We start from the raw sequence: 22444 nt of genomic DNA on the forward strand, positions 1-22444 counted from the left end.
GAGGAAATGTAATTTTTTTCACTACATCCTCCATAACAATAAATCCTCTGTCTGCAAAATCACTAATCGTGAATTTGCTTATCTGTGCCAAAAAATAAGTAACAACAAAAATCAACATCCATGAGCAAAAAACGTTTAGCCTTTTTTAAGAAGCTCCACACTCTCTAATTTAATCATTCACAAGGATTCTTGGGCACGGAACCTTTTGCGGATACAGAGGAATGTATTTGCAAATAAAATGCTTTCACATTGAAGCAGTGACATGACCCTGGAAACCTGTTCTCAGCCAGTCAGTCTTGTGTTTATGTAAGACTGCTAAGGTACAATTTAAAGATTGGAGGGTTTCCACCCAGTTGAAATGGGGAGGCTCCCACTTACAGGATAGCACATCTAATCTCAGTCCATGTAAGATTATATAGATAAAAGAACCCCAGTGCTGGGTGCACCCTAAAGTTGTATGCGTAAAGTACATCCATGGAGTTCAGGCATAACATTGAGTCACTAGGGAGGAGTGCACAAAATAGGACAAAGATCCAGACCGCTACTGGCCATAAATAATTCACTGGGATGGTGAAGCTGTGTCTGACTTGTGCTGCTCACTGCAGTTTATTGTATAGTACTGAGCTCATGGCAGAAGTATCCCTATCTCCAAAGTACACAATGATGTAAACAGCCCAGTCCAAGGAAATCGCTGTCCTACTCAGACGAGCAGGAAGGAACTTTGATGTCATGGGTGACCTGTGACAGGCTAGATCCAAAAAGGATGGCACTGGAAAAGCACAGCATCCGAGGAGCAGAAGAGTTGAGCCCTTCAGGAATGTGAAGGGGGAAAAGGGGGTGAGAGATAAATAGAAGGATGAGGCTGTGGGGAAGTAAGGTGGGAAGGTGATAGGTCGGTGGGGAGAGTGGAGCGGATAGATGGGAAAGCTGGATTCCCTACTTGATAAATGATCTATATAAAGACACCATCTGCTGTGTCCGTAGTACCTGCTGCACTCCACCCAACTAAAAATATTCATAAATATCTTGTGGCACACCCAAGATTCCTCCTCCTGTGGAACAAGCAAAAGCTATCATCGAAACCAGCACCACTTCAGAATCTGATTCACAGAACCTGTGCGATAAAGTTCTCTCATTCTCATAGTGCCCTGAAGGCTTTTTCAGAGGTACAGTGGATAATGTAGACCAGTATATCTAATCTTACCATTGAATAGTGGCTCAGTTGGTGGATATTGAGAGTGTTTGGTATTGGTGTTGTGAGTTGTTAGAACAGTCTCTTTCCAGTTTGAAGTTACTGTAATTGTTAGTTCTGTTGGTGCAGAGTTGAATATGATACTGTTGTTCAGTGAAGGTACCGTTGACCTTTTGGGCAATATGTAATATTTGCTGTTCAGAGTATGAGACTGTACCTGCCAGATTCTCTCCTTGGGGAGGTGAAATAGCTGAAATGATATTATAATTTCTATTTCATATACTTGTTTGCTTGTCTTTAAATTGTTCAGAAATGGTTGCCATCTTGCGTGTGCTGGCAGTGTATATATTTTTGTTGAAAGCAAATTACTGCGGATGCTGGAATTTGAAACCAAAAGAGAAAATGCTGGAAAATCTCTGCAGGTCCGGCAGCATGTGTAAGGAGAGAAAAGAGCCAACGTTTCAAGTCTAAATGACCCTTTTGTCAAAGCTGTGACCTTGCCTGCTGAGATTTTCCAGCACTTCTCTTTTGGTTATATATTTTAGCTGCTGGTACTTGTGCAGCAACTGAGGGTTGCACAGCATTTAGGTTGCGACTGGGTTGATCCATGCAAGGTCCTTATTATGTATTGTGTAATTCTCACTGGTTCTGCATTTCTCAACGCTTTGATAATTTGAACAGTTTTGGAAGTGAGTTTGGTCCCACAATTTCATCTAGCCTGTCGTGGAGCCTTATTGGACAAGTTCCCACTGGACTAGTTAGTGGCCATGAGATGGCTATGTATCTCGAAGAATACTGATGGTAGAGCAGTCTCAGCTGTAGAACTGAATTTGATTCTGTTCCTGCTTTTTTTTTTATAAAACCTCATTAGAAGATCAGAAATCGAATGTGATCTCCACTTCCTTTTTCAAGTTGAAATATGTATTTTACAGCTATCAGACGGATTAACCCCATGTCCGTCTCCACCAATCTTTTGACTCCCCTTGCCCCCCCCCCCCCCCCCCCCCCCCCCTCAACTCCTGCCAGGTGCAAGATGAAGTAAAAGTGCAGCATTCTTGCCCCAGTTCCTGTTATATGTTAGAGAAAGCTGAAAGGTCTGAAAGTGGATAAATCATCCGGACCAGTTGGACTGTGTCCTAGGTCTCTGAAGGAGATGGCTGAGGAGATTGTGGAGGCATTAGTAACTTTTCAGGAATCACTGGATTCGGGTAGGGTCCCAGGGCATGGGAAAATGGCTCATGTAACACCCTGTTTAAGAAGGGAGAAAAGCAGAAGAGGGGAAATTATAGGCAGGTTGGCCTGACCTTGGTAAGATTTGAAAGTCCATTACTCGAGTTCAGGCAGCGGGAGCAGAGCGCGGAAGAAGCTGAGCCTGGTGGGAAGGTTAGTGATTTGGTTTTTAAGTGGGTGCGATGTAAACCTGAGATCCTACACCGTAGAGCCTCCCTCCCCTAACCTTAATAAAAGTCTGTAGAGTCGATCAGTTTTTCAGGTTTGTTTTCTTGCTCTCTCCCTTGTTTAGAACTATATGGGCTTTTAGAATAGCGGGGTATGGATAGTAGGCCAGTCGCATGTTCCTCCTGCGGAATGTGGCTGGTGAGGCACGATATGTCTCCGCTGGCCACATTTATGGGACGTTCACCCAACTCGGCTCCTCGAAAACGGGGAACTGGAGCTGGATGAACTGCGGATCATTCGGGAGGCTGAGGAGGAAATAGATAGGATGTACAGGAAGGTGCTTAATCCTCAGGTATAGAATAAGGACATCCACGTTACAATCAGGGGGCAGAAAGGGAACTGACAGAGCGGGGATCTCCTGTGGCCGTTTCCCTCAGCAGTAAGTATGCCATTTTGGATACTGCTGGTGGCAACAGTCTACCAGGGAAAGGCCATAGTTGTCAGCTCTCTGGCACTGTGGCTCAGAAAGGAAGAGGGGGGGAAGAATAGAAAAGCGCTAATGATAGGGAATTTGATCGTTAGATGGATTGACCGGAGATTTTGTGGTCAGGAACGGGACTCCCGGCAGGTATGTTTCCTCCTCGGTGCCAGGGTCCAGGATGTCGCCAATCAGATTTATAAGATTCTGAAGGGGGAGGGTGAGTATCCAGAAATCATGGTACATATTGGCACCAATGACGTAGCCAGGAAAGGGATTGAGGATCTGAAAAGTGACTACAGAGAGTTAGGATGGAAGCTGAAAAGCAGGCCAGGTCACGTTCTCAGGTTTGCTGCTGGTGCTACGAGACAGTGAGGTGGGGGAACAGTAAGCAACTACAGCTTAACATGTGACTACGTGTCTGGTGCAGGAGTGAGGGTTTCAGATACTTAGACCATTGGGATGCCTCCTGGGGAAGATGGGGTCTGTACTGGAGGGGCACAAATGTCCTGGGTGGGAGATTTGCCTGAGGGAGGGGTTAAACTAGTTTGGCGGGGGGAGGGTAGGAACAGCGCTACACACCTTGTGGAGGAGGGTAGTTGTAGATGAAGCAGTGACAGGATCTGTCGAAGGTTGTTTTTTTACATGATGGAACACCGACCAGTTAAAGTGTGTCTGCTTTAATGCAAGGAGTGTCAGAAATAAGAGTGATGAACTTAGAGCGTGGATCAGTCATTGGGGCTATGATGTTGTGGCCATAACACAGACGTGGGTTTCACCGGGGCAGGAATGGTTGCTAGATGTTATAGGATTTAGAACATTTTAAAAAGAACCAGGAAGGGGGAAAAGAGGAGGGAGTGTAGCATTGCTAATCAGAGTGCATCACAGCTACAGAAACGAAGGTTGTTGAGGAAATTTTGTCTACTGAGTCAGTATGGATGGAAGTTAGGAACAAGAAGAGAGTAGCCACCTCATTGGGGGTTTTCTACAGACCCCCTAATAGCAGTAGGGAGATTGAGGAACTCATAGACTGGCAGATGTTTGGAAAAGCGCAGACGTAGCAGGGTTGATGTTACGGTGACTTCAAATTTCCCAATATCCACTGGAACCTCCTTAGTGCAGATGGTATGGATGGAGCCCTTTTTGTCAGGTGTGTTTAGGAGGGTTCCCTTATTTCGTATGTAGACAGGCCAATGAGAGGGGAGGCCATTTTGGATTTGGTGCTTGGCAATGAGCCAGGACAGGTGTCAAATCTTGTGATGGGAGAACACTTTTTGGTTACAGTGACTACAACTGCCTCACATTTTTCATAGCCTTGGAGAGGGAAAGGAGCAGTTACCATGGGAAAATATTTAATTGGGCAAAAGGAAATTATGACTATCTGACAGGAGTTGGGAAGTACGAATTAGGAGCAATTGTTCTACAGAAGGAGTACTACAGCTGTTTAAGGAGCAGTTGTTGCGAGTGACGCATAAATTTGTTCCTCTGAGACAGGCAAGAAGGGGTAAGATTACTGGGCCTTGGATGACAGGAACAGAGGAATTCTCATCAAACAGAAGAAGGCAACTTATGTCAGGTGGAGGAAGCAAAGGTCTAGCACAGCTTTAGAGGATTACAGGCTTAGCAGAAAGGATTAGGGAGAACCCAACGGCATTTTACTCATACATGGGGACGAAGAGAATAATCAGGAATAGCGCAGGGAACTTGTGTGTGGACCTGCACGTATAGGGGAAGCCCTGAATGAGTTTTTTGCTTCGGTTTTCACGAAGGAAAGGGACCTTGTGAATGAAAACTTTTAAGGAGTGAGGAAAACAGGCTTGAACAGATCGAGATTGAGGAAGTTGATGTGCAGGAAATTTTGGCGAACAGTAAGATTGATAAGTTCTCAGGACCAGACCAGATTTATCCTAGGTCGCTCTGGGAAGCGAGAAATGAGGTTGCTAAGCCACTGGCAAAGATCTTTGCTTCCTCACACTCCATGGAGGTCGGACCAGAAGATTGGAGGGAGGCGCTTGTTGTTCCTCTTTTCAAGAAGAGGAATAGGGAAATCCCTAGCAATTACAGACCAGTCAGTCTGTCTTCCGTCTGTGGTCAGCAAGGTTTTGGAAATAATTCTGAGGAATAGGATCCATGACTATTTGGAAAAGCATAGCGTGATTCAAGGCACTCAGCATGGTTTTGTGAGGGGCAGGTCATGCCTCCGAAATCTTATTGAGTTCTTTTGAGGAAGTGACGAGACAGGTTGATTTAAGGTCAAGCAGTGGATGTGGTGTACGTGGACTTCAGCAAGGCATTTGATAATATTCCCCACAGTAGACCCATTCATAAAGTAAGGAATACAGGGAAACTTGGCTATCTAGATTCACAATTAATTGGCTGATAGAAGACAGTGAGTGGTTGTAGATGGAAAGCAGTCTGCCTGGAGGTCCGAGTTGAGTGGCGTTCCGCAGGGCTCTATTCTTAGGCCTCTGCTCTTTGTAGTTTTTATAAATGACTTGAATGAGGAGGTAGAGGGGTAGGTTAGTAAGGTTGGAGGTGCAATTGATAGTATTGAGGGCTATTGCAAGCTGCAGTGTGACATTGACAGTATGCAGAGCTGGGCTGAGCAATGGCAGATGGATAAGTGCCAAGTGATGCTTTTAGAAGGTCAAACTTGAATGCTGGATTATAGACATAGGATTAAAGACAGGATTCTTGGAAGTGTGGAGGAACAGCGGGATCCAAGTGTTCATGTGCATAGATCCCTCAAAGTTGCCACCCAAGTGGATAGGGTTGTTAAGAAAGCATATGGTGTTTTGGCTTTCATTAACAGGGAGATCAGGTTTAAGAGCCATGAGGTTTTGCTGCAGCCACATTTGGAATATTGTGTCCAGTTCTGGTCACCCTATTATAGGAAAGATGTGGAGGCTTTGGAGAGGATGCAAAGGAGGTTTACCAGGATGTTGCCTGGACTGGAGGACTTGTCTTACAAGAAGAGGTTGACTTAATTCAGACTTTTTTCTGGAGAGGAGGAGGAAGAGAGGTGACCTGATCGAGGTGTACAAGATAATGAGCGGCATGGATAGAGTAGATAGCCAGAGACATTTCCCCAGGGCAGGATTGACTGCCACGAGAGGTCATAATTTTAAGGTGTTAGGAGGAGGGTATAGAGGAGACGTCAGAGGTAGGCTGTTTATGCAGACAGTTGTGAGCACGTGCAATGCATTGTCCAGTGTTAGTGGTGGGAGCAGAGTCATTTGGGACATTTATGCGACTGCTAGACATGTTCTATTCTATTTATATTTCTATGTTCTATTATTAAGGATGAGGTTGTGGATTACTTGGAAGTACAGTGTAAAACAGAGCTGAGTCAGTAAGACTTCTTCAAGGGAAAGTCATGCCTGACAAGGCTGTTAAAATTCTTTGAGGAAGTAATGAGTAAATTTGACAAAGGAGAACCAGTGGATCTATTGGGATTTCCAGTAGGAATTTGATAAGGTGCTGCATAGAAGGCTACTAAATAAAACCCATGGTGTTAGGGACAAGGTACTGGCATGTATAGAGGATTAGCTGACTAGCAGAAGGCAGAGAGTGAAGATAAAGGGACCTTTTTCAGGATGGCAGCTGAAGATTTGCAAGGGTTAGTATTGAGACCACAGCTATTCATGTTATACATTTACGATCTGAATGAAGGAAATGAGAACATGTTGCCACGTTTGCAGATGGCATGGACAGGTGGAGGACAGAATATTGAGGAGATAGGGAGGTTGCAGAAGGACTTGGAAAGGCTAAGTGAATGGGCAAAGAAGTGACAGATGGAATGCAGTGTGAGGTTCTTCACTTTGGGAAGAATGGAGGCATAAGACTATTTTCTAAATGGTGAAAGTCATTGGAAATCTGAAGCTCGAAGGGATTTGATTTGAGTTCAGGATTCTCAAGGTTAACATTAAGTTTAAATTGAGTTAGGAAGGCAAATGCGATGTTAGCATTCATTTTAAGAGGGCTAAATACTAGACCAGGGATATGGTGCTAAGATTTGATTAGGCTGTGGTTTGACTTTATTTGGAATACTGAGTAATGTTTGGTCACAAACTTCCTGAGAAGCAAGTGCTGGCCTTGGAGTGGATCCAGAGGGGGATTACAAGAATGATGCTGGGGAGGGGGGGGACTTGTCATTTGAGGAGCAGTCAAGGACTCTGGATCTGTACTGAATGGAGTTTAGAAGAATGAGGCAAGGAGTCTCATTGAAATTTAGAGACTTGGGTAGATTGGACATGGAGGTGTGTTTCCATTAGTAGGAGAAACTAGGACCCGAAGGCACGGCCTCTGTGAAGAGACCAGATTTAGAACTGAGATGAGGAGGAATTTCTTCAGCCAGAGGGTATTGAATCTGTGGAACTCATTACTGCCAGAGGCAAAGTCATTGAGCATCTTTCAGACAGAGATACATCCTTCATTAGTAAGGGGAGTAATCGAATGGCAGGGCAGACTTGAGCCAAATGACCTAATTTTGCTCCTGTACCTTTTATAGTCTATGGCTCCTCAATATGTTTCACTAATCTCCTTTACGAAAGGAATCTGTCATCCTTACCAATCTGGCCTACCTGTGACTCCAGACCACAGCAACGTGGTTGGCTTAATTGCCCTGTGTGCAACTTAGGGATGGACAATAAACGCTGGCGTGACCAGCAATGCCCTCATCCTGTGAATGATTTTTTAAAAAATACTGTCCCTAATTTAGCGCACAATAATCTCTGATACTGATGTTTGAGCCATATTGTCAGGCTGATTTCAGATTGTCAGGCTGGTAGGTGGGAATGTTTTCTTTTATCTGATTATTCAGTGCAATAATCCAAATTAATTTGAAGTTTTATAATCATGTTTGAATGGTCCACGAAGATCTTCAGTTTACACAGATCCAATTGCAAGTCATATAATGTTTTGTTAAATCGGTGTAGTCTAGGATTGTCCTGATCTAAACAAATCAGTAAGTCTATTTGAGAATGAAGAAATCTTGAAGATATTTGGATTAACAAGAGCAAAGTCCAATGGCTTAAAATAATTCATGGCAAAACTGGCCTAATAGGCTGAACATCCTACTCTGGTCTGCAATTATTCACTGTACTTTAGAACTTTGATTATCAAAAAAGATATGACAATCTCCAAAGTGTAGAACAAAAGACCAGCTGGTGTATCAAACCCTAGTCTCAACCAAAGGGAACAGTAATTATTATAAATATGGGCATTTCTTCTGGATACAATTTTAAGGTTTGGCATTTCATGAATTATTCTGTAGTGTGTAAACATTGATTTGAAGTCCATTCTTTACAGTTAATACTTGCTGAAGGAGGGATATTCAGTGACATTCTCTGCCCAAAAATGGATCTTTGAATTATGACAAAGTGCAGTGATTTCTTTACTGAGGGGAGGGGAGGGGAGACAGTCTGCCTCGTCCAGAATGAGGATCAAACTCCTTGCTGTTGGCATCAATGTAGCATGGTGGCAAAATGTCTGAAAACAAACCTTCCAGCTCAACAAGCAAATTTTACATTCACGTCCATCAACCTAATCTCATTAGTTGTTTTGCCAGTTGATCTAACAGGTTTCAGATTGGTGAAATGATTGACATGTACTGGAGTTCTATTAAAGAAAGCAATGTGACTTAACAGTAAGATACCCTTTGCCTTCAGTGTAACTTTGTTTACTCTTTGCCTTCAGCTGGACTTCGTGGGGCAGCACGTGGAGGATTTGCTGGTTTTGTTCTGACTGGACTGTATGCTGTCTACAACAACTGGGACCATTTAAAGGGTGTGTCAGTTTGGCATTCCCTATGAAGGTGCAGTGTGGGAAGAACTATCAGCAGCATTTAAGTGCGTTATACAGTGAATGAGACATGAACCCAGGGTGCAACTGAATTAAAGATCTTTAACTATCACTTTTAACCATAAATTTGATGATTTGAAGGACACTTGCAGATATTCATGGATGGCAATCAATTGCAGTGCTGGCTGATACCAGTCTTACTGAGACATGGTCCTACATAAGCAGTGTCAGCAGAGGTGAGAAATGCTATTGGTTGCAGGTCTGAGACCAGCATTCTAATTCTGAATAACCAGTCCACAATAATATGTTAGAGCATTAAGTGGAGTAATGCAGTCAAAGTTTGAATTGGATTCCATGGACCACTTCTACAAAAGTTTGGCTAATTTTGTTCTGTTCTGCATATCTAAGCTCAGAGTGATAATGTTTGCTGGGCTGTTCTTGCTTATATGAAATTCCACAGTGGACTGAACAAATGTTTTCTCCTCCACACCAAGACACTCTCTGAATTGGACAAAGTTACTCACTCATTGTCCTTCTGGTCTCTAATGAAGCAAATAACTGTGACAAAGTAATTGATCAGATTCACTGAATGGCTCCTTCTCATTCCCTGTATTCTGTAGCACTTGCTGAAAATTAAATGGTTAACCTTGTGATTTGTACAATAAAATCCAGCACTTACCCTAGATTGTTTTATACAATGGTCAGTGTTTATAATTGAGGGTGGGTAAGGAAGGGTGAAGTTGCTGGTCCCAACCTGCTTGTTTAATTTGCGATCATCAATTGTCACCATAATCATTTTTTTCCGAGTGAAAAATTTCAAGCTGCCAACTGTTTTATGTACATTCTTCCCTTAGAGCTGTTATGAATTGTGAAAAGTAATTATGTACATGTGGACGTGCATTGAAGATAAACCTGTGAACGGAGGTTTGAGAACCAAAATAGAGCTGAGAATAGGAAAATTACTAGGTTAATGCAGATGAAACCTTCCACAGCTGACCTGAGTTATGAGTGTTTTTCACATTACAGGAACCGTGGATACGGAAAGAACACTGCTCTGAATATGACCTGTTAGGCAAAATCATACAACCATTTAACTGTGTCCTGTTTTTATGAAGTCTCATTTTTAAGTTTTGAGGAATATGGTTAAACTATATGGACAAGCACAGCACAAAATAAAGAAATGCTATTTATTGTTTGACAAACTGATGTTCTGTTGTGTTTTTTTTTTGCAAGCATTTGAACAAGCCTCATTTGCAGGGTTCAAAAATCACATAAGCAATGTTAATCTCAGCATGTTTTAATGGTGACCATAACATTTGTAGAAAAATGGTAGATATTGTCAGCAGGATTGCACTTCTCAGCATGCCACAAAATCCTCAATTTTATTGCGGATACTGAGAGAATGTTAGAATGGAATGAATTGTATTTTTGAAAGTTAAGTCTGCCTATTTATATGTACTCTTTGGTATTAAGTTCAGGAGGAGGAACATTTTAAAGTAGGCATCAGCATTGTAGCAGCTTTAACTTTCTAGCTAGAATGGAAACTTTTGGCTTATGCACAATTAGTCTATTATGCTTCAAATTTGTTCACAGCTAGACTTATTGTTTAAAGTATATGCTCCCAACATATGCATGGCCAAGAGCAAGAATTAAAGACAGGACAATAGTTTGTCTGTGAGCAATAGTGTATAGTTTTGTGAATAAGCTGCATCATTTGAAATTTTCAGTGTATCTAAACATTACAAACAACATTTCAGTTTTGCTGCAATTTATTGATGATTACATACTTTAAAGATCACTCAAAAACAATATCCATAAATTAGGATAATCAAGGAAGCAATGTCTTATGATTTAAAAACTAAGGAAGAAAAATATAATTTAGATCAGTCACTTCCATTTACTTTTGATTACAAAACAGAAGGACTGGTGGCTACGTCAATGAAACAGATTGTAACAAAGTTTATAGAGGCTCATGTTGCACCAGCAGGACTGCATAACCCTGTGTGCACATACCACCATATTGAGACTTGGTTATTTATTAATCACAATTGTTAACAGATTTAAATCCTCAAATGACAATTTGACCAAAACAGGACCAAAGGACAAAATGCTAATTTGAATTGAGAAATAATTTAATTGTAGATGTCAAAAAATATTGAATGGTCTACACTAAGGACATGCACTCACTGATGAGAGAGAAGTGGCTGCAACCCCTACAAAGTGACAGGATAGTAATCTCATCATCTTTCCATATATCCTTCAGCTCTACAGGCTGTTGGCATTACAACCACAGCATTTTCACTCCAATAACTGAAAAGCACCAAGACAAGACTGAAGAGGTCATAAATTGAGCTGGTGTTGTCAACTGCAGCTGAATGACCCATCAGTGGTGAGTTTATTGCCACCTTTCACATTCAGTGAAAGTGACCAGAGAACATTGCAACTGGCAGCTTTCCAACATGAACTTCACATGACTAGATTCACTCCTCCTTCCCATGGTCAGTTATTTGAAACCAAAACAAATGAACATATCTAAAAAATTAATTACTGGAATAAAATTTTAGTAATTTATATATTTCAATTGCTACATTAAAACAGCCAACATCTTTAATCATCATCCCATTTGGGTCAATAATCAGAATTAAATAAACAATAAAATGAGATGGGTTATCAAACACCCCAACGGGAAAAGGAGTTTTGGGTTCAATTAATCACTTCTCTTGTACACAATATTAAAACTTTGGATAACTGTTGCTGTAGCCCCTTTTGAAATTCAATTTCTTTTGGCAAGGAAATCAAATTCTGAAACATGTAATATGAAGTTTCCACATACCAAGAGTTACAAAATTTAAATCTCTTCCAAACTATAACACATAGTTTGGCACATCAGTACAAGGTCAATAGGTAAACCAGTGAAGGGGAATGTCAATTATCTCCAACCTGCCAACTCTGGCAGGGTGTGAATACTTGCAGCTTCAGCATAAGCATTCCAAGATTCAGAATAGTCTACTCACTTGCTCTGAAATATGGGTTTTTATCACAGCCCATTGAGTCTTAATCAAAGTGTTTGACTTTATGGCAGGCTAAGAGATAATTTTGTACTTGGCCGGTCATCAAAGACTGTTATGCTCCCATAAACACTTACTGTATCTACTCAAATGCCTAGTACTATAGCAAGGCCATCACATATACTCTTCCAAGTATTACACAATAGTCAATATTACAAGGCAGTCAGGAGTAGATCATTAATACACCAGTTTCATCCTCTTGCATTCTAGACTCCTTGCACCAAATAAAATTAACATTACTGCCAATCAGATTCACAACAGAGTCCTGAATACAAAGTTAATTAATGCAGTAGGCTAGACAATATAACCTAACAGCATCACGGACTATGCCCCATGCGTGTCAGCTCTAGGATGAGCTACATATCACCAAAGATGAAAAAGGCCACTTTTCTAAATGCGACAGGAGAGAGAGGAGGAATAGAGAAAAACACTGATCGGATTACGTTGACTTTCCCATTGTGCTGTCGACACCCAGTTTCACATGAGAACTTAAACACAGCAGTCCAAGGCAGAAGCAAGAATTTGAGCAGAATCGCCAGGGGAGTAAGGTGAGAGTCTGATGTGGTTCCAAAGGTAAGTCAGCCAGCCAAATTTATTTTTAAAATTGGTGGTTCAAACCTACAAGAGAAAGAAAAGATACATTTAATATCGAAGGCAAAATATTATCTTCATCAGATGCAAGGTCTGTGGGTACTTCAGGGAATACCATTTAGCACCTTTGCTTCATAAGAACAGCTCTAAACCCCAATGGAAACTTTGAGTATGTGCTCAATTCAAGCAAAGTTACCATAGTAACTGACATTAACAAGGCAAGCAGAGGCAGAGGAGAAACTTGTTGGGTGGGGTGGTGTAGCTTGAAAATTAGATGCCACACCTATGCAGAAGAATTCCTGTGTAGAACTGATTACGGGTTCAAGATTAAAGCAAACTTGGTGACTGTCGATTCCTGAAGAAGGGCTCACGCCCGAAACGTCAATTCTCCTGCTCCTTGGATGCTGCCTGACTGCTGTGCTTTTCCAGCAACACATTTTCAGGACTGTCAATTAACCCACAGAATGCCAGATTATTCCTTCCGAGGAAGAAATATCTCAGTGGAGTAGGTGGAGAACAAACAAAAGCATAAAGACAGCAAGTCAAATTAGCTTAGCGAAACAAAAATGCTACAAGTCAGATTTACTGATTGCCTCCCATCTCTTGACGCTGGCTGTAAAGCTAGGGAAATGTGCAGTGGGTGGACATAAATGTGACTAATTTACAACCTTAACTGGAAGATGAGCATTTACTGATAGGGATGTGCTGTTTAGGTATACAACTAGAGAAGGATTTTTAAGCAGCACACAGTTGACCCCAGCATTTTTCATTTATTTACATGCTTGTCACCCCACTTCAGAGGAGTGTTCAATTTAATAGACAGGTCTGCAATTTCTGTACTGGCTGTTATGAAGTGAGTGAACAATACTACATGAAAACAACCTCCTGGCAACACAGAATTGTGTATCTTGCCACAAAATATCCCAAAGTCAGGGGAAAGAAAAACAAAAAATTTATAACATGGTCAAAGTGTGCAGAACCTCTACCTTCCATTTCAATACAGAAACAAAGCATGACTCAAATTGCAAAGATGCAAAAGACTAACAAGTCACGAACATGTATTACTGAAAAATGTTATGTTACTAACCTAATTTGAGGGCTCTTGTTCAATCACTTCTGATCAACAGACTCCGCTGATCTTTGGGATGTAGACTCCCTGTGGTCCTTGTTCAATCTACATTAATAGACACAAGTCATTGGACAGTGGACTAGGTACAGACATACATTATTCAAGCTCTCAAACCACCCTACCAGTCAGGTAGTTTGTGATTATAACTCTCAACTGATTTACTCAACCTTACTTTATAACCCTTCAAATTCTCAAAAAAAACAAAAATCTTAAACTGCACAGTTGAGATATTTTTTCTCTAGATTGGGTGTTCTTGATGTTACTTGCAGTCAATGCATAAACTCAACTGTGACCAACTCCAGTTTCCTTGGGCCATTCCCAACCAGACAATACATCAGGATATCAAATTCTGTATGATGATGATATTCCTGGGCACATAGGTGAATGCTTTCATACTTGTGGTCAACATATCACCGAAGCACTCCCTCCCCTCTCTGTTCAAATCTCAATATACTGACCCGACGTGGACCTTTGTATAGCCAATTCTCTGGGTCAAATGGTTCCTTAAAGTGAGCAAACAGGTTGCCAAATGAGATGGATTGCTCCTATATGAGTGGGATAGAAAATAATGGATCAGAGATTTGACAACAGCTGTAGTGAAGTTATAAACAAACAGCATTTACATTAATAAGACTTTATCCCAATTCCTTAAAGACGACAGTGTTAACTGCATCACATTCCCAATTGTTCCCCTCTTTTCACAATAAGGGGCTGGATCTTGACTACATAGGTCAGATTTAGGATATAAAATCTCATTTTCCTTCAAAGAAATCAATCCAAATGTCCTCTTCTCCCAATATTCAATCAAGCAGCTGGTTTCTAACAAAATTAAAACAGCAGATGCCAACAGGTTTCCTAGCCACATAGGGTGGCACAGTGGCTCAGTCATTAGCACTGCTGCCTCACAGCACGAGGGAACCTGATTCAATTCCACCCTTGGGTGACTGTGTGGAGTTTGCACGTTCTCCCTATCTGCATGAGTTTCCACTGGATGCTCCAGTTTCCTCGCACAGTTCAATGATGTGTAAGATAGGTAGATTGGCCACACTAAATTGCCCATAGTGTTCATATGTAGGTTAGGTGCATTAGCTATGGGAAATGTAGGGTTACAGGGAAAGGGCAGGGAGATAGGTCTGGGTGGGATGGTCTTCAGAAGGTCGGTGTGGACTTGTTGGGCCAAATGGCCTGCTTCCACACTACATGGACTGTATTCTATGCAAATGGAGGGGGGTGGGGGCATTACTCAACTTGTTATCCTGTGGTTTACCAATCTGCAGGCACAGATTCCATTCCAAATATGGTAGCTTTTTGACTGAAGTATGGAACTGAAAACTACAGAGTTGATTTGCCCTCATTCAGACATTTCTGTCCTGGACCTGCTGCTGTGTCAGTGCTGTCCAATGCAATCTAGAGGAACACTGCCTCAACTTCCAAGTAGGCACTTTACAGTCTGCTGGAAGCAACTGAAGACCATCACTGCTGCCCTCCATTTTAGACACTTCCCAGTCCTGCATCTGTAACTTATCATATTAATGGTAACTTTATACTGCTATTAATACCTCCTCTGGAGCAACACTTTGCTTTTTTCCTCCAACTATTACCACTCTCTTTACCCTTTGTCAACCTATTCCCTGACCACCTTCTATTCAACTCACTGCTCCTCTCTTTTTTCAACAGTATAAAATCTCTCAACTTTCCACCAGTTCTGAAGAGTCATATTGGAACACTAATTCTGGTTTCTGTCTCCACAGATGCCATCTGACCTGCTGAATTTCTCCAGCACGTCCTGGTTGTTATTCAGACCTCCATCAGTGTTTTCTTTTTCAAAATCAAATCTGGTGTCGTCTTATTTTGGTCTGAAGTCAGGTTGATCATTATAAATTCTCACTTGAAAGCATAACAAATTAATTTCCCTCAGCAAGCAGCTCTGTACCCCCAATTACAATAATTTGTTACAACAGAGATGGTGAAAATGTGTTCTAAAATTGGAATGAAAGATGAACATCAGCTCATCAAGTCGTAAACTGCACATGTTTTGTTACTGTTCCCAATTACAAACACTTTGCAATGTTCATGTATCACTCTGAAGTAATTACTTTCAAAGTTCATGCACTGCTACCAGTGATTGTATAGGTTTCAAAATGACAAAAATGTCAGTTTAGACCTGCAAACGGGTATGACAGTGGAAAACAGAAAAGGTGTAATTGGAACTACTCATTGGACGTTGATGGCCAGGATCCTTCAGTGGGAGATGTACTCGACTGTACACAGCTTCAGCATGCACTACAGAGTCAAAGTCTCACAATGCCCAGATACTGACCTTTGTAGGAAGCTTCTCTCGGTTGACAGCAAGATTCAGATTAGACAACAGACTGGATACTTCGGGAATACCATTCAGGTCCTATGCACAAACATAGACAGTTCAATGTTTTGGGAACACCCAAGGATTTGAGGCTGTTAAATGCAAAAGGTTGAAAATTCCTACTGTCACTCATGCTGCATTGCAGTTGTCTCAAGCTTGGCTTAGTACAGAGAAGAATAGGCAGTGGACATACGGGTTGTGCTGATTTACTAACCCAAAATTGCTCACAAAACTGATGCTGCAAAAAGGCAGAAAAATTAGCAACACCCATAATATTAGATATCTTATGGAGAGTCACACCCAAGACCAACCCCACAAAGTAAATATAGCAGACCGCTAATAAATGCCACATGGCTGTCAGAATTTACATCAATGCATTCAATTTTCAAGAATCCAATTCAAGGAATCGTAAGTGAACACAGTTTCAGAGTTGTCAATAAAGAAATGCATCTTCCTTAGAGGTAAGTGTGACAAGAACTCACACGTTTCATCATGACCCATAAGTAGACTCAATTCAGCTCCATATGTACTTTTGTCCTATGCTATTTTCTTACTTTCAGGGGAGGTGAATTTGAACAGTAAGTTCTTAAACTACATTTTTAAAAATCTCCAAAACCAGTCAAATTGCTCTTTTAAACTTCAAAAACTACTCCCTGATGTCATTGGTAAACATCTAACTGGGGTTCATTTCCCTTTGAGCTATGCATAACCTGTTTGAGCGACATCAATACCTATCCTCAAAGTGCTGTGCAGAACTTAGGCAGTTTTAAATTTGAGTTTAAAAGATGGAAGTCAGAGGTAAATGTTATCCAATGGCATAACAGAATCAGTACCTCAGGAGTTCACAAAGCTGACCTTCATTTCTGGCAATTAGCTTGGAAAAGGCTCATTGAAGTGAAAGTCTAGCTTTCTAATCACTCCACTAATAAAACAGGGACCTTTGGAATTGTTATTCAAGATCTAATTACAGATTTAATGATTTTAAAGCAATATCCATCGACCTATGAGCTAAAAATCCTTTGTACTTCTCACTAAGCAGTATATGAATACAACAGTCATCACAAAATCACACCCATGAACCTTACTGGTCATTGTTTCAGGCCGGTTTGATTTCAGTTGCTTGGAAAGCAAAGATGTAGGGGTTGCAAAATATTAGAAGTTTGTTTACATGCCTTTCAACTACTCAGCAGGGGCACGTATAGCTATAGCTGATATTCCTAGTCCTTTGAAACTCTCACTCTTGCTATGAATTGAGGAGAACAGAGTATGGCCAACTTTAGAGGAGAATGCCAGTGATCTAACTGGCTAGTGATTTTCCCATCCATCTGGTAGATGGAATTTGTTCATTATTTGCCCATGTTGTCAACTGATACTTTAATAAGACCAACAATCTACCTAGCTTAAGAGATAAAACATGCTAAATTTCAGTGAAAGGGGTGGAGATTCTTACGTGTGCTTTTTTGCGCAACAAGAATTTATTCTCTATTTCATGCTCATCTCCCTTCTCGGTATCCTTGGGTACAGTGTTGACTGGAGCCTTTGACTTCATGGCTTCAGACGATTTCACAGGATTGAGAGAGAATTCAGATTCTTTTGTGACTTTTGACTGGGGGTGCAGCCACTGGTCTAACTCGGTCTTCTGCTGCTCGGTACTGCATTTGTTCGGCTGCTCTATCTGCACACCATTCTTGTCTCTTCCTGCTTGCTTAAGTAGCCATTCATTGACCGCCTCCTTTTCACAACTCCGGCCACACACACACTCCGAGAAGCTGCTGCACTGCTCATTGGCTTTACACACGTCTGCCACTCGGATTGGCAACAGCGGCTGAAGATGGCGGGCACTGTTTGGTGGAGCTGGCGAAGGTTTCTTGGTACTATGGTGCTCACTCAGGCACTTCAGCTTGCCAAGGTTTTCTATCTCTACTGCTTTTGTCTGAACACCACAGCAGCTACCACAAGATTCAGACTTGCTAGGTTTCAAAAGCCATTCATTGGTGGTAAACTTCTCTCTGAAAGGCTGAGTTACGGATTTCCACTTGTCTTCGGTGATGTTGCCATGAGAACGTGTGCTCTTCACATCAGTGACAATCAGTGATCCAGAAGTTGGGCTCACCTCTTCTGATTCTTGATCTGAAACCTCCATATCAAATTCCTCTATCAGTTCAAAGGTGGAAGAACTCTCAGATGACTCACTGTGCTGACGTGGAGGGGTATTCTTGGGACAACTGGATTTCTGTTTCTCAGGAAGTAGCCAATGCTCAAGGCCCTGTCGATGACCCCAGGCTTGCAATCTATAGTAACCCAAATCGACTGCCTTTTCATTACTGGAACTGGGGCGTTGTTTGACAGTGATCTTCTCAACTGCGTCAACATTCTGCTTGCTTGGAAGAAGCCAGTGCTCAAGCCCTTGCCGATGACCCCAAGCCTGCATCCTGTAGTAGCCTGGGTCTTTTGGGCCCAGGTTACAGCTGGGGGTGGGAGTTTGGGTGTGTTGTTGAGCAGCAATATTCTCAGCTAGATGACTCTTTTGCTGGTTGGGAAGCAGCCAGTTCTCAAGGCCCTGCTGATGTCCCCAGGCTGGCAATTTAGAAGGGTCTGAATCCATTGCAACCTACAGAAAAATTAAACCCATGGTTAATTCCTGACGCCTGCAATGCACTGTGCTCTAAACATCACCAGGGAAACAATTTTAATTCACGGGTAGAAACCAAGCACAGAATTCCAAATATATCTGTTCATGAATACATAGTCTGTGAACTGACTTCTGCTTGACTTACAGTGCAGCCTTCAAATATAGGCACATTGTCCCAAGCAGCCAGAGCTCATTGCAGGTGCATATGAATAATTACTCAGCTCTGGGAAATTCCACAATCAGAACCAAACGTGGTAAAAATAACTTGGTAATAACAAGTAAAGTTACTATGACACTGCAGAATGGATTCTACAGTAACTTTACATTTTATTACCAGACTATTCAACAGGAGCTAAGCATTGTACAGACATCTCCATTTAAAAGTCAGCAAGGACTAACTATTGTAGAACTGAAAGAACTTGTACACAGGAACCTTGATTAGCTGGCATGTGACTAACAGAATTTTGGATTATCCGAACAAGACCTCAAGGTCCTGGTGCTTGGCTAACAGTGTTATCTGGCACTCGATTAACCGAACTAAATACTCCCTGCCCACGTCCTTCGGATCACCAAGGTTCCTCTGTATTTGTAATTGCACCTTGATGGTCAGGAAACATTCCAAGGCCAAGAACATCAAACAAAATGCAACATTGAGCCACTCAAAATAATAGTGGGATAAATGGCAAAAACATTTTGAAGAGGTAGGCTAAAGTAGTGTCTTAAGACAGGAAAGCAAGCTCAGGAGGCAGTGAATTGCAAGAGTAACTGCAGAAACAGCCAAAAAAAATGGCACAATTAAAATCAGGGATGGTCACGAGGCCACGTTACACAAGTGCAGACTTTGAAGGATTGTTTCATTGGATGAGATGACAGATATGTAAAGACAAAGCCATGGAGAGGGTTTGAAAACAAAGATAAGAACTTTGGCAACTTTCAAGATGTGCTGCACAGTTTTAATGTACAACAGTGAGAACAGAATGAACAGGAATGAGTCGACAGAGGGTAGAATGATGTCAATCTGAAATGCATCAGATTGCCAGCTCCAGGGCAACAAAAGCCATATATAAAGGTTTCAAAAAATGAGCTGAAGCAATTAGAAGATGGTACAGAGTTGAAAGTATATGGTCTTTTTTATGCAGATGTAAGGTTGAGAGTTCATCTCAGGGCCAAATCTGTTTCTTTCCATCCTTGTTCAGAATGATCCAATAAAGAGTACTACAGGTTGACAAAATGTCCTGATATTAATTATACAGCAACAAAAACAGACCCTTCAGGCCAACTCATCCAAGCTGACCAGATATCCTAAACTGATCTAGTCCCAATTGCCAGCATTTAACCCATAAGCCTAAATCATTTGTATTCATGCACCCATCTTAGATGCCTTTTAAGTTTTGTAATTGGACCCATCTCCACTACTTTCTCTGGAAACTCATTCCAAATAAGACCACCACTTTTGCATGAAAAGTTGCCTCTCAGATTCCTTTTAAGTCTTTCCCCTCTCACCGTAAATCTATGACCTCTAGTTTTGGACACCCCTACCCTGACAAAAGACATTGGATACTCACTTATCCATGCCTCTCATGGTTTTACAAATCTCTATAAAGTCAGCCTCCAGTGCTTCAGGGAAAATAACCCCAGCCTATTCAGACTCTCCCTATAGCTCAAAATCAGTCCCAGCAACATCTTTGGAAATTTTTTTAGTTTTAGATTTTATGGTCACGTGGACTTAAGTACAGGAGTACAGTTAAAAGTACTGTCATTGCATACAGTATCATTTTAGGTACAAAGTAGTAAAAGAGAGAAACAAAGTTAGAAAGTTTAACACTGAAGACCATCATAGCATAAATAGAAAAATAAAGAAACATGATAACAGTTAACATTAAAGTCCTTAAGAAATAAAGAATTTCTGAATGCTTTCAAATTTAACATCTTTGCTATAGCAAGGAGAATTGAATGCAGTGTTCCAAAGGTAGTCTCAATATCCTGTACAGCCACAAAACAACTTTCCAGCTTCTACACTCAATGCACTGACCAATTAAAGGCAAGCAAACCAAATACTTTCTTCACTACCCTGACCACCTGCGACTCTACTTCCAACGTTATCATGAACCTGCACTCCCCTAAGTCTTTGTACGACAACACTCCCCAGGACCCTACCATTACGTGTATAAATCCTGCCTTGATTTGCCTCATTAAAATACAACACCTCGCATTGATCTAAATTAATAGTCACCTGCCACTCCTTGGCCCACTGGCCCATCTGATCAAGGTCCTGTTGTACTCAGGAGGTAAACTTCTTCGCTATCCACTGCACCAATTTTGGTGTCATCTCCAAATTTACTAACTATACCTCCTATATTCACATCCAAATCATTTACATAAATGACAAAAGCAGCGGACCCAGCACCTAACCTTGCGGCATACTGCTGGTCACAGGCCTCCAATCCGAAAAACAACTTTCCACCGTACTGTCCCCTACCTTTAGCCAATTTTGTATCCAATTGACTAGCTCCCCCGAGATTCCATGGGTTCTAACTTCACTAACCAGTTGACCACATGGAACCTTACCAAACACCTTGCTGAAGCCCATATAGATAACGTCTATCGCTCTACCCTCAATCCTCTTTGTTATTTCTTCAAAAATAAAAATCACAATCAAGTTAATGAGATATGCACAAAGCCACGTTGACTATCTTAATCAGTCCTTGTCATTCCAAATACATGTAAATCCTGTCCTTCAGAATCCCCTCCAGCAACTTACGCATCACTGCCATCAGGCTCACTGGTCTATCATTACTTGGCTTTTCCTTCCCACCTTTTTAAAATAACGGCACCACATTAGCCATCCTCAGGTCTTCCGACATCTCACCAGTGGCTATCGATGGTACAAATATCTCAGCAAGAGATCGAGCAATCTCTTCCCTATCATCCCACAAAGTTCTGGGATACACCTAATCAGGTCCCAACGTGTTATCCACCTTTAGTGTGTTTTAAGATGCCCAGCATCCCACCTTCTGTAATATGGACACTTTAGGACATCACTATTTATGTCCCCAAGTTCTTTAGCTTCCATGTCCTTCTTCACACTAAATATTGATGCAAAATACTAATTTAGTATCTCACCCATCTTCTGTGGTTCTATGTATAGACTGCCTTGTTGATCTTTAAAGGGCCCTATTCTCTTCCTAGGTACTCTTTTGCCCTTGAGTACTGGTAGAATTTCTTTGGATTAATGATGAGATGACCAAGGTTCAAACATTAGTCTCTTATCAGCACTTAATGAAAACCTTTAAGTAATCAAATGCATTTACATAACATACTCTAAAACCTTCTCTATCACATTGTTTTAATAGTAAAATTTTGAAAAAGGAAGCAGGCCATATAAATCAAAGCTAATTGAGCTTGAGACTCAAGTACCCACACTAAACAAAAAAGACATTAGGTAAATGGTCTTGAGCAAACAGCTATGATTTTGATTTTAAGCCAGTCAGCTTTTAAAGTTTCTCTTGGCTCAGAAGCATTGATCAGAAACACTTATCTCAGCCTCAAACAACAGCATCTTCATATTTTAAGTACACCTCATCAAATGTGGGATATACCAAAAGCTTGGAGAACTGATCAAGAGTCGTAAACGGTACATTCACTGGAGCATTGCAATAGCCCAGCAGAAAATCCACAGTTGGACAGAAATATATAAATCTTTTCACTGAGGCTTTGCTGTCTTTAAATAAAAAAAAGTGACAGAATCAGAACTGCATTGTCAAAAGGATTAAATTAGTTCACTATCACTAT

At 41.3% G+C, this 22444-nt stretch overlaps 2 protein-coding genes across 8 annotated transcripts in view; one reads left to right on the forward strand and one right to left on the reverse strand.

The window, feature by feature from the left end:
- Positions 1–10072, forward strand: part of timm23a (translocase of inner mitochondrial membrane 23 homolog a (yeast)) — a 36316-nt gene extending 26244 nt beyond the window's left edge. Inside the window, exons 7-8 of one of the 2 annotated variants that reach the window (XM_060854338.1) lie at positions 8766–8883; positions 9897–10072. In XM_060854338.1, coding sequence (XP_060710321.1) covers positions 8766–8881 — 116 coding nt within the window. In that variant the 3' untranslated portion in view covers positions 8882–8883; positions 9897–10072. The remainder of the gene's footprint in view (positions 1–8765; positions 8884–9896) is intronic. The other variant, XM_060854337.1, reaches the window with a different exon arrangement.
- A 549-nt stretch (positions 10073–10621) lies between these two features.
- The window catches only part of ncoa4 (nuclear receptor coactivator 4), a 37134-nt gene continuing 25311 nt past the window's right edge, over positions 10622–22444 (reverse strand). For all 6 annotated transcript variants that reach the window (XM_060854334.1, XM_060854333.1, XM_060854336.1 and 3 more), the window contains exons 8-12: positions 17471–18631; positions 15979–16059; positions 14117–14203; positions 13617–13703; positions 10622–12556 (exon numbers count right to left, since the gene is read on the reverse strand). In XM_060854334.1, coding sequence (XP_060710317.1) covers positions 13650–13703; positions 14117–14203; positions 15979–16059; positions 17471–18631 — 1383 coding nt within the window. In that variant the 3' untranslated portion in view covers positions 10622–12556; positions 13617–13649. The remainder of the gene's footprint in view (positions 12557–13616; positions 13704–14116; positions 14204–15978; positions 16060–17470; positions 18632–22444) is intronic.

The sequence above is a fragment of the Hemiscyllium ocellatum genome, chromosome 43 (assembly GCF_020745735.1).
Source record: "Hemiscyllium ocellatum isolate sHemOce1 chromosome 43, sHemOce1.pat.X.cur, whole genome shotgun sequence".
NCBI classification, from domain to species: domain Eukaryota; kingdom Metazoa; phylum Chordata; class Chondrichthyes; order Orectolobiformes; family Hemiscylliidae; genus Hemiscyllium; species Hemiscyllium ocellatum.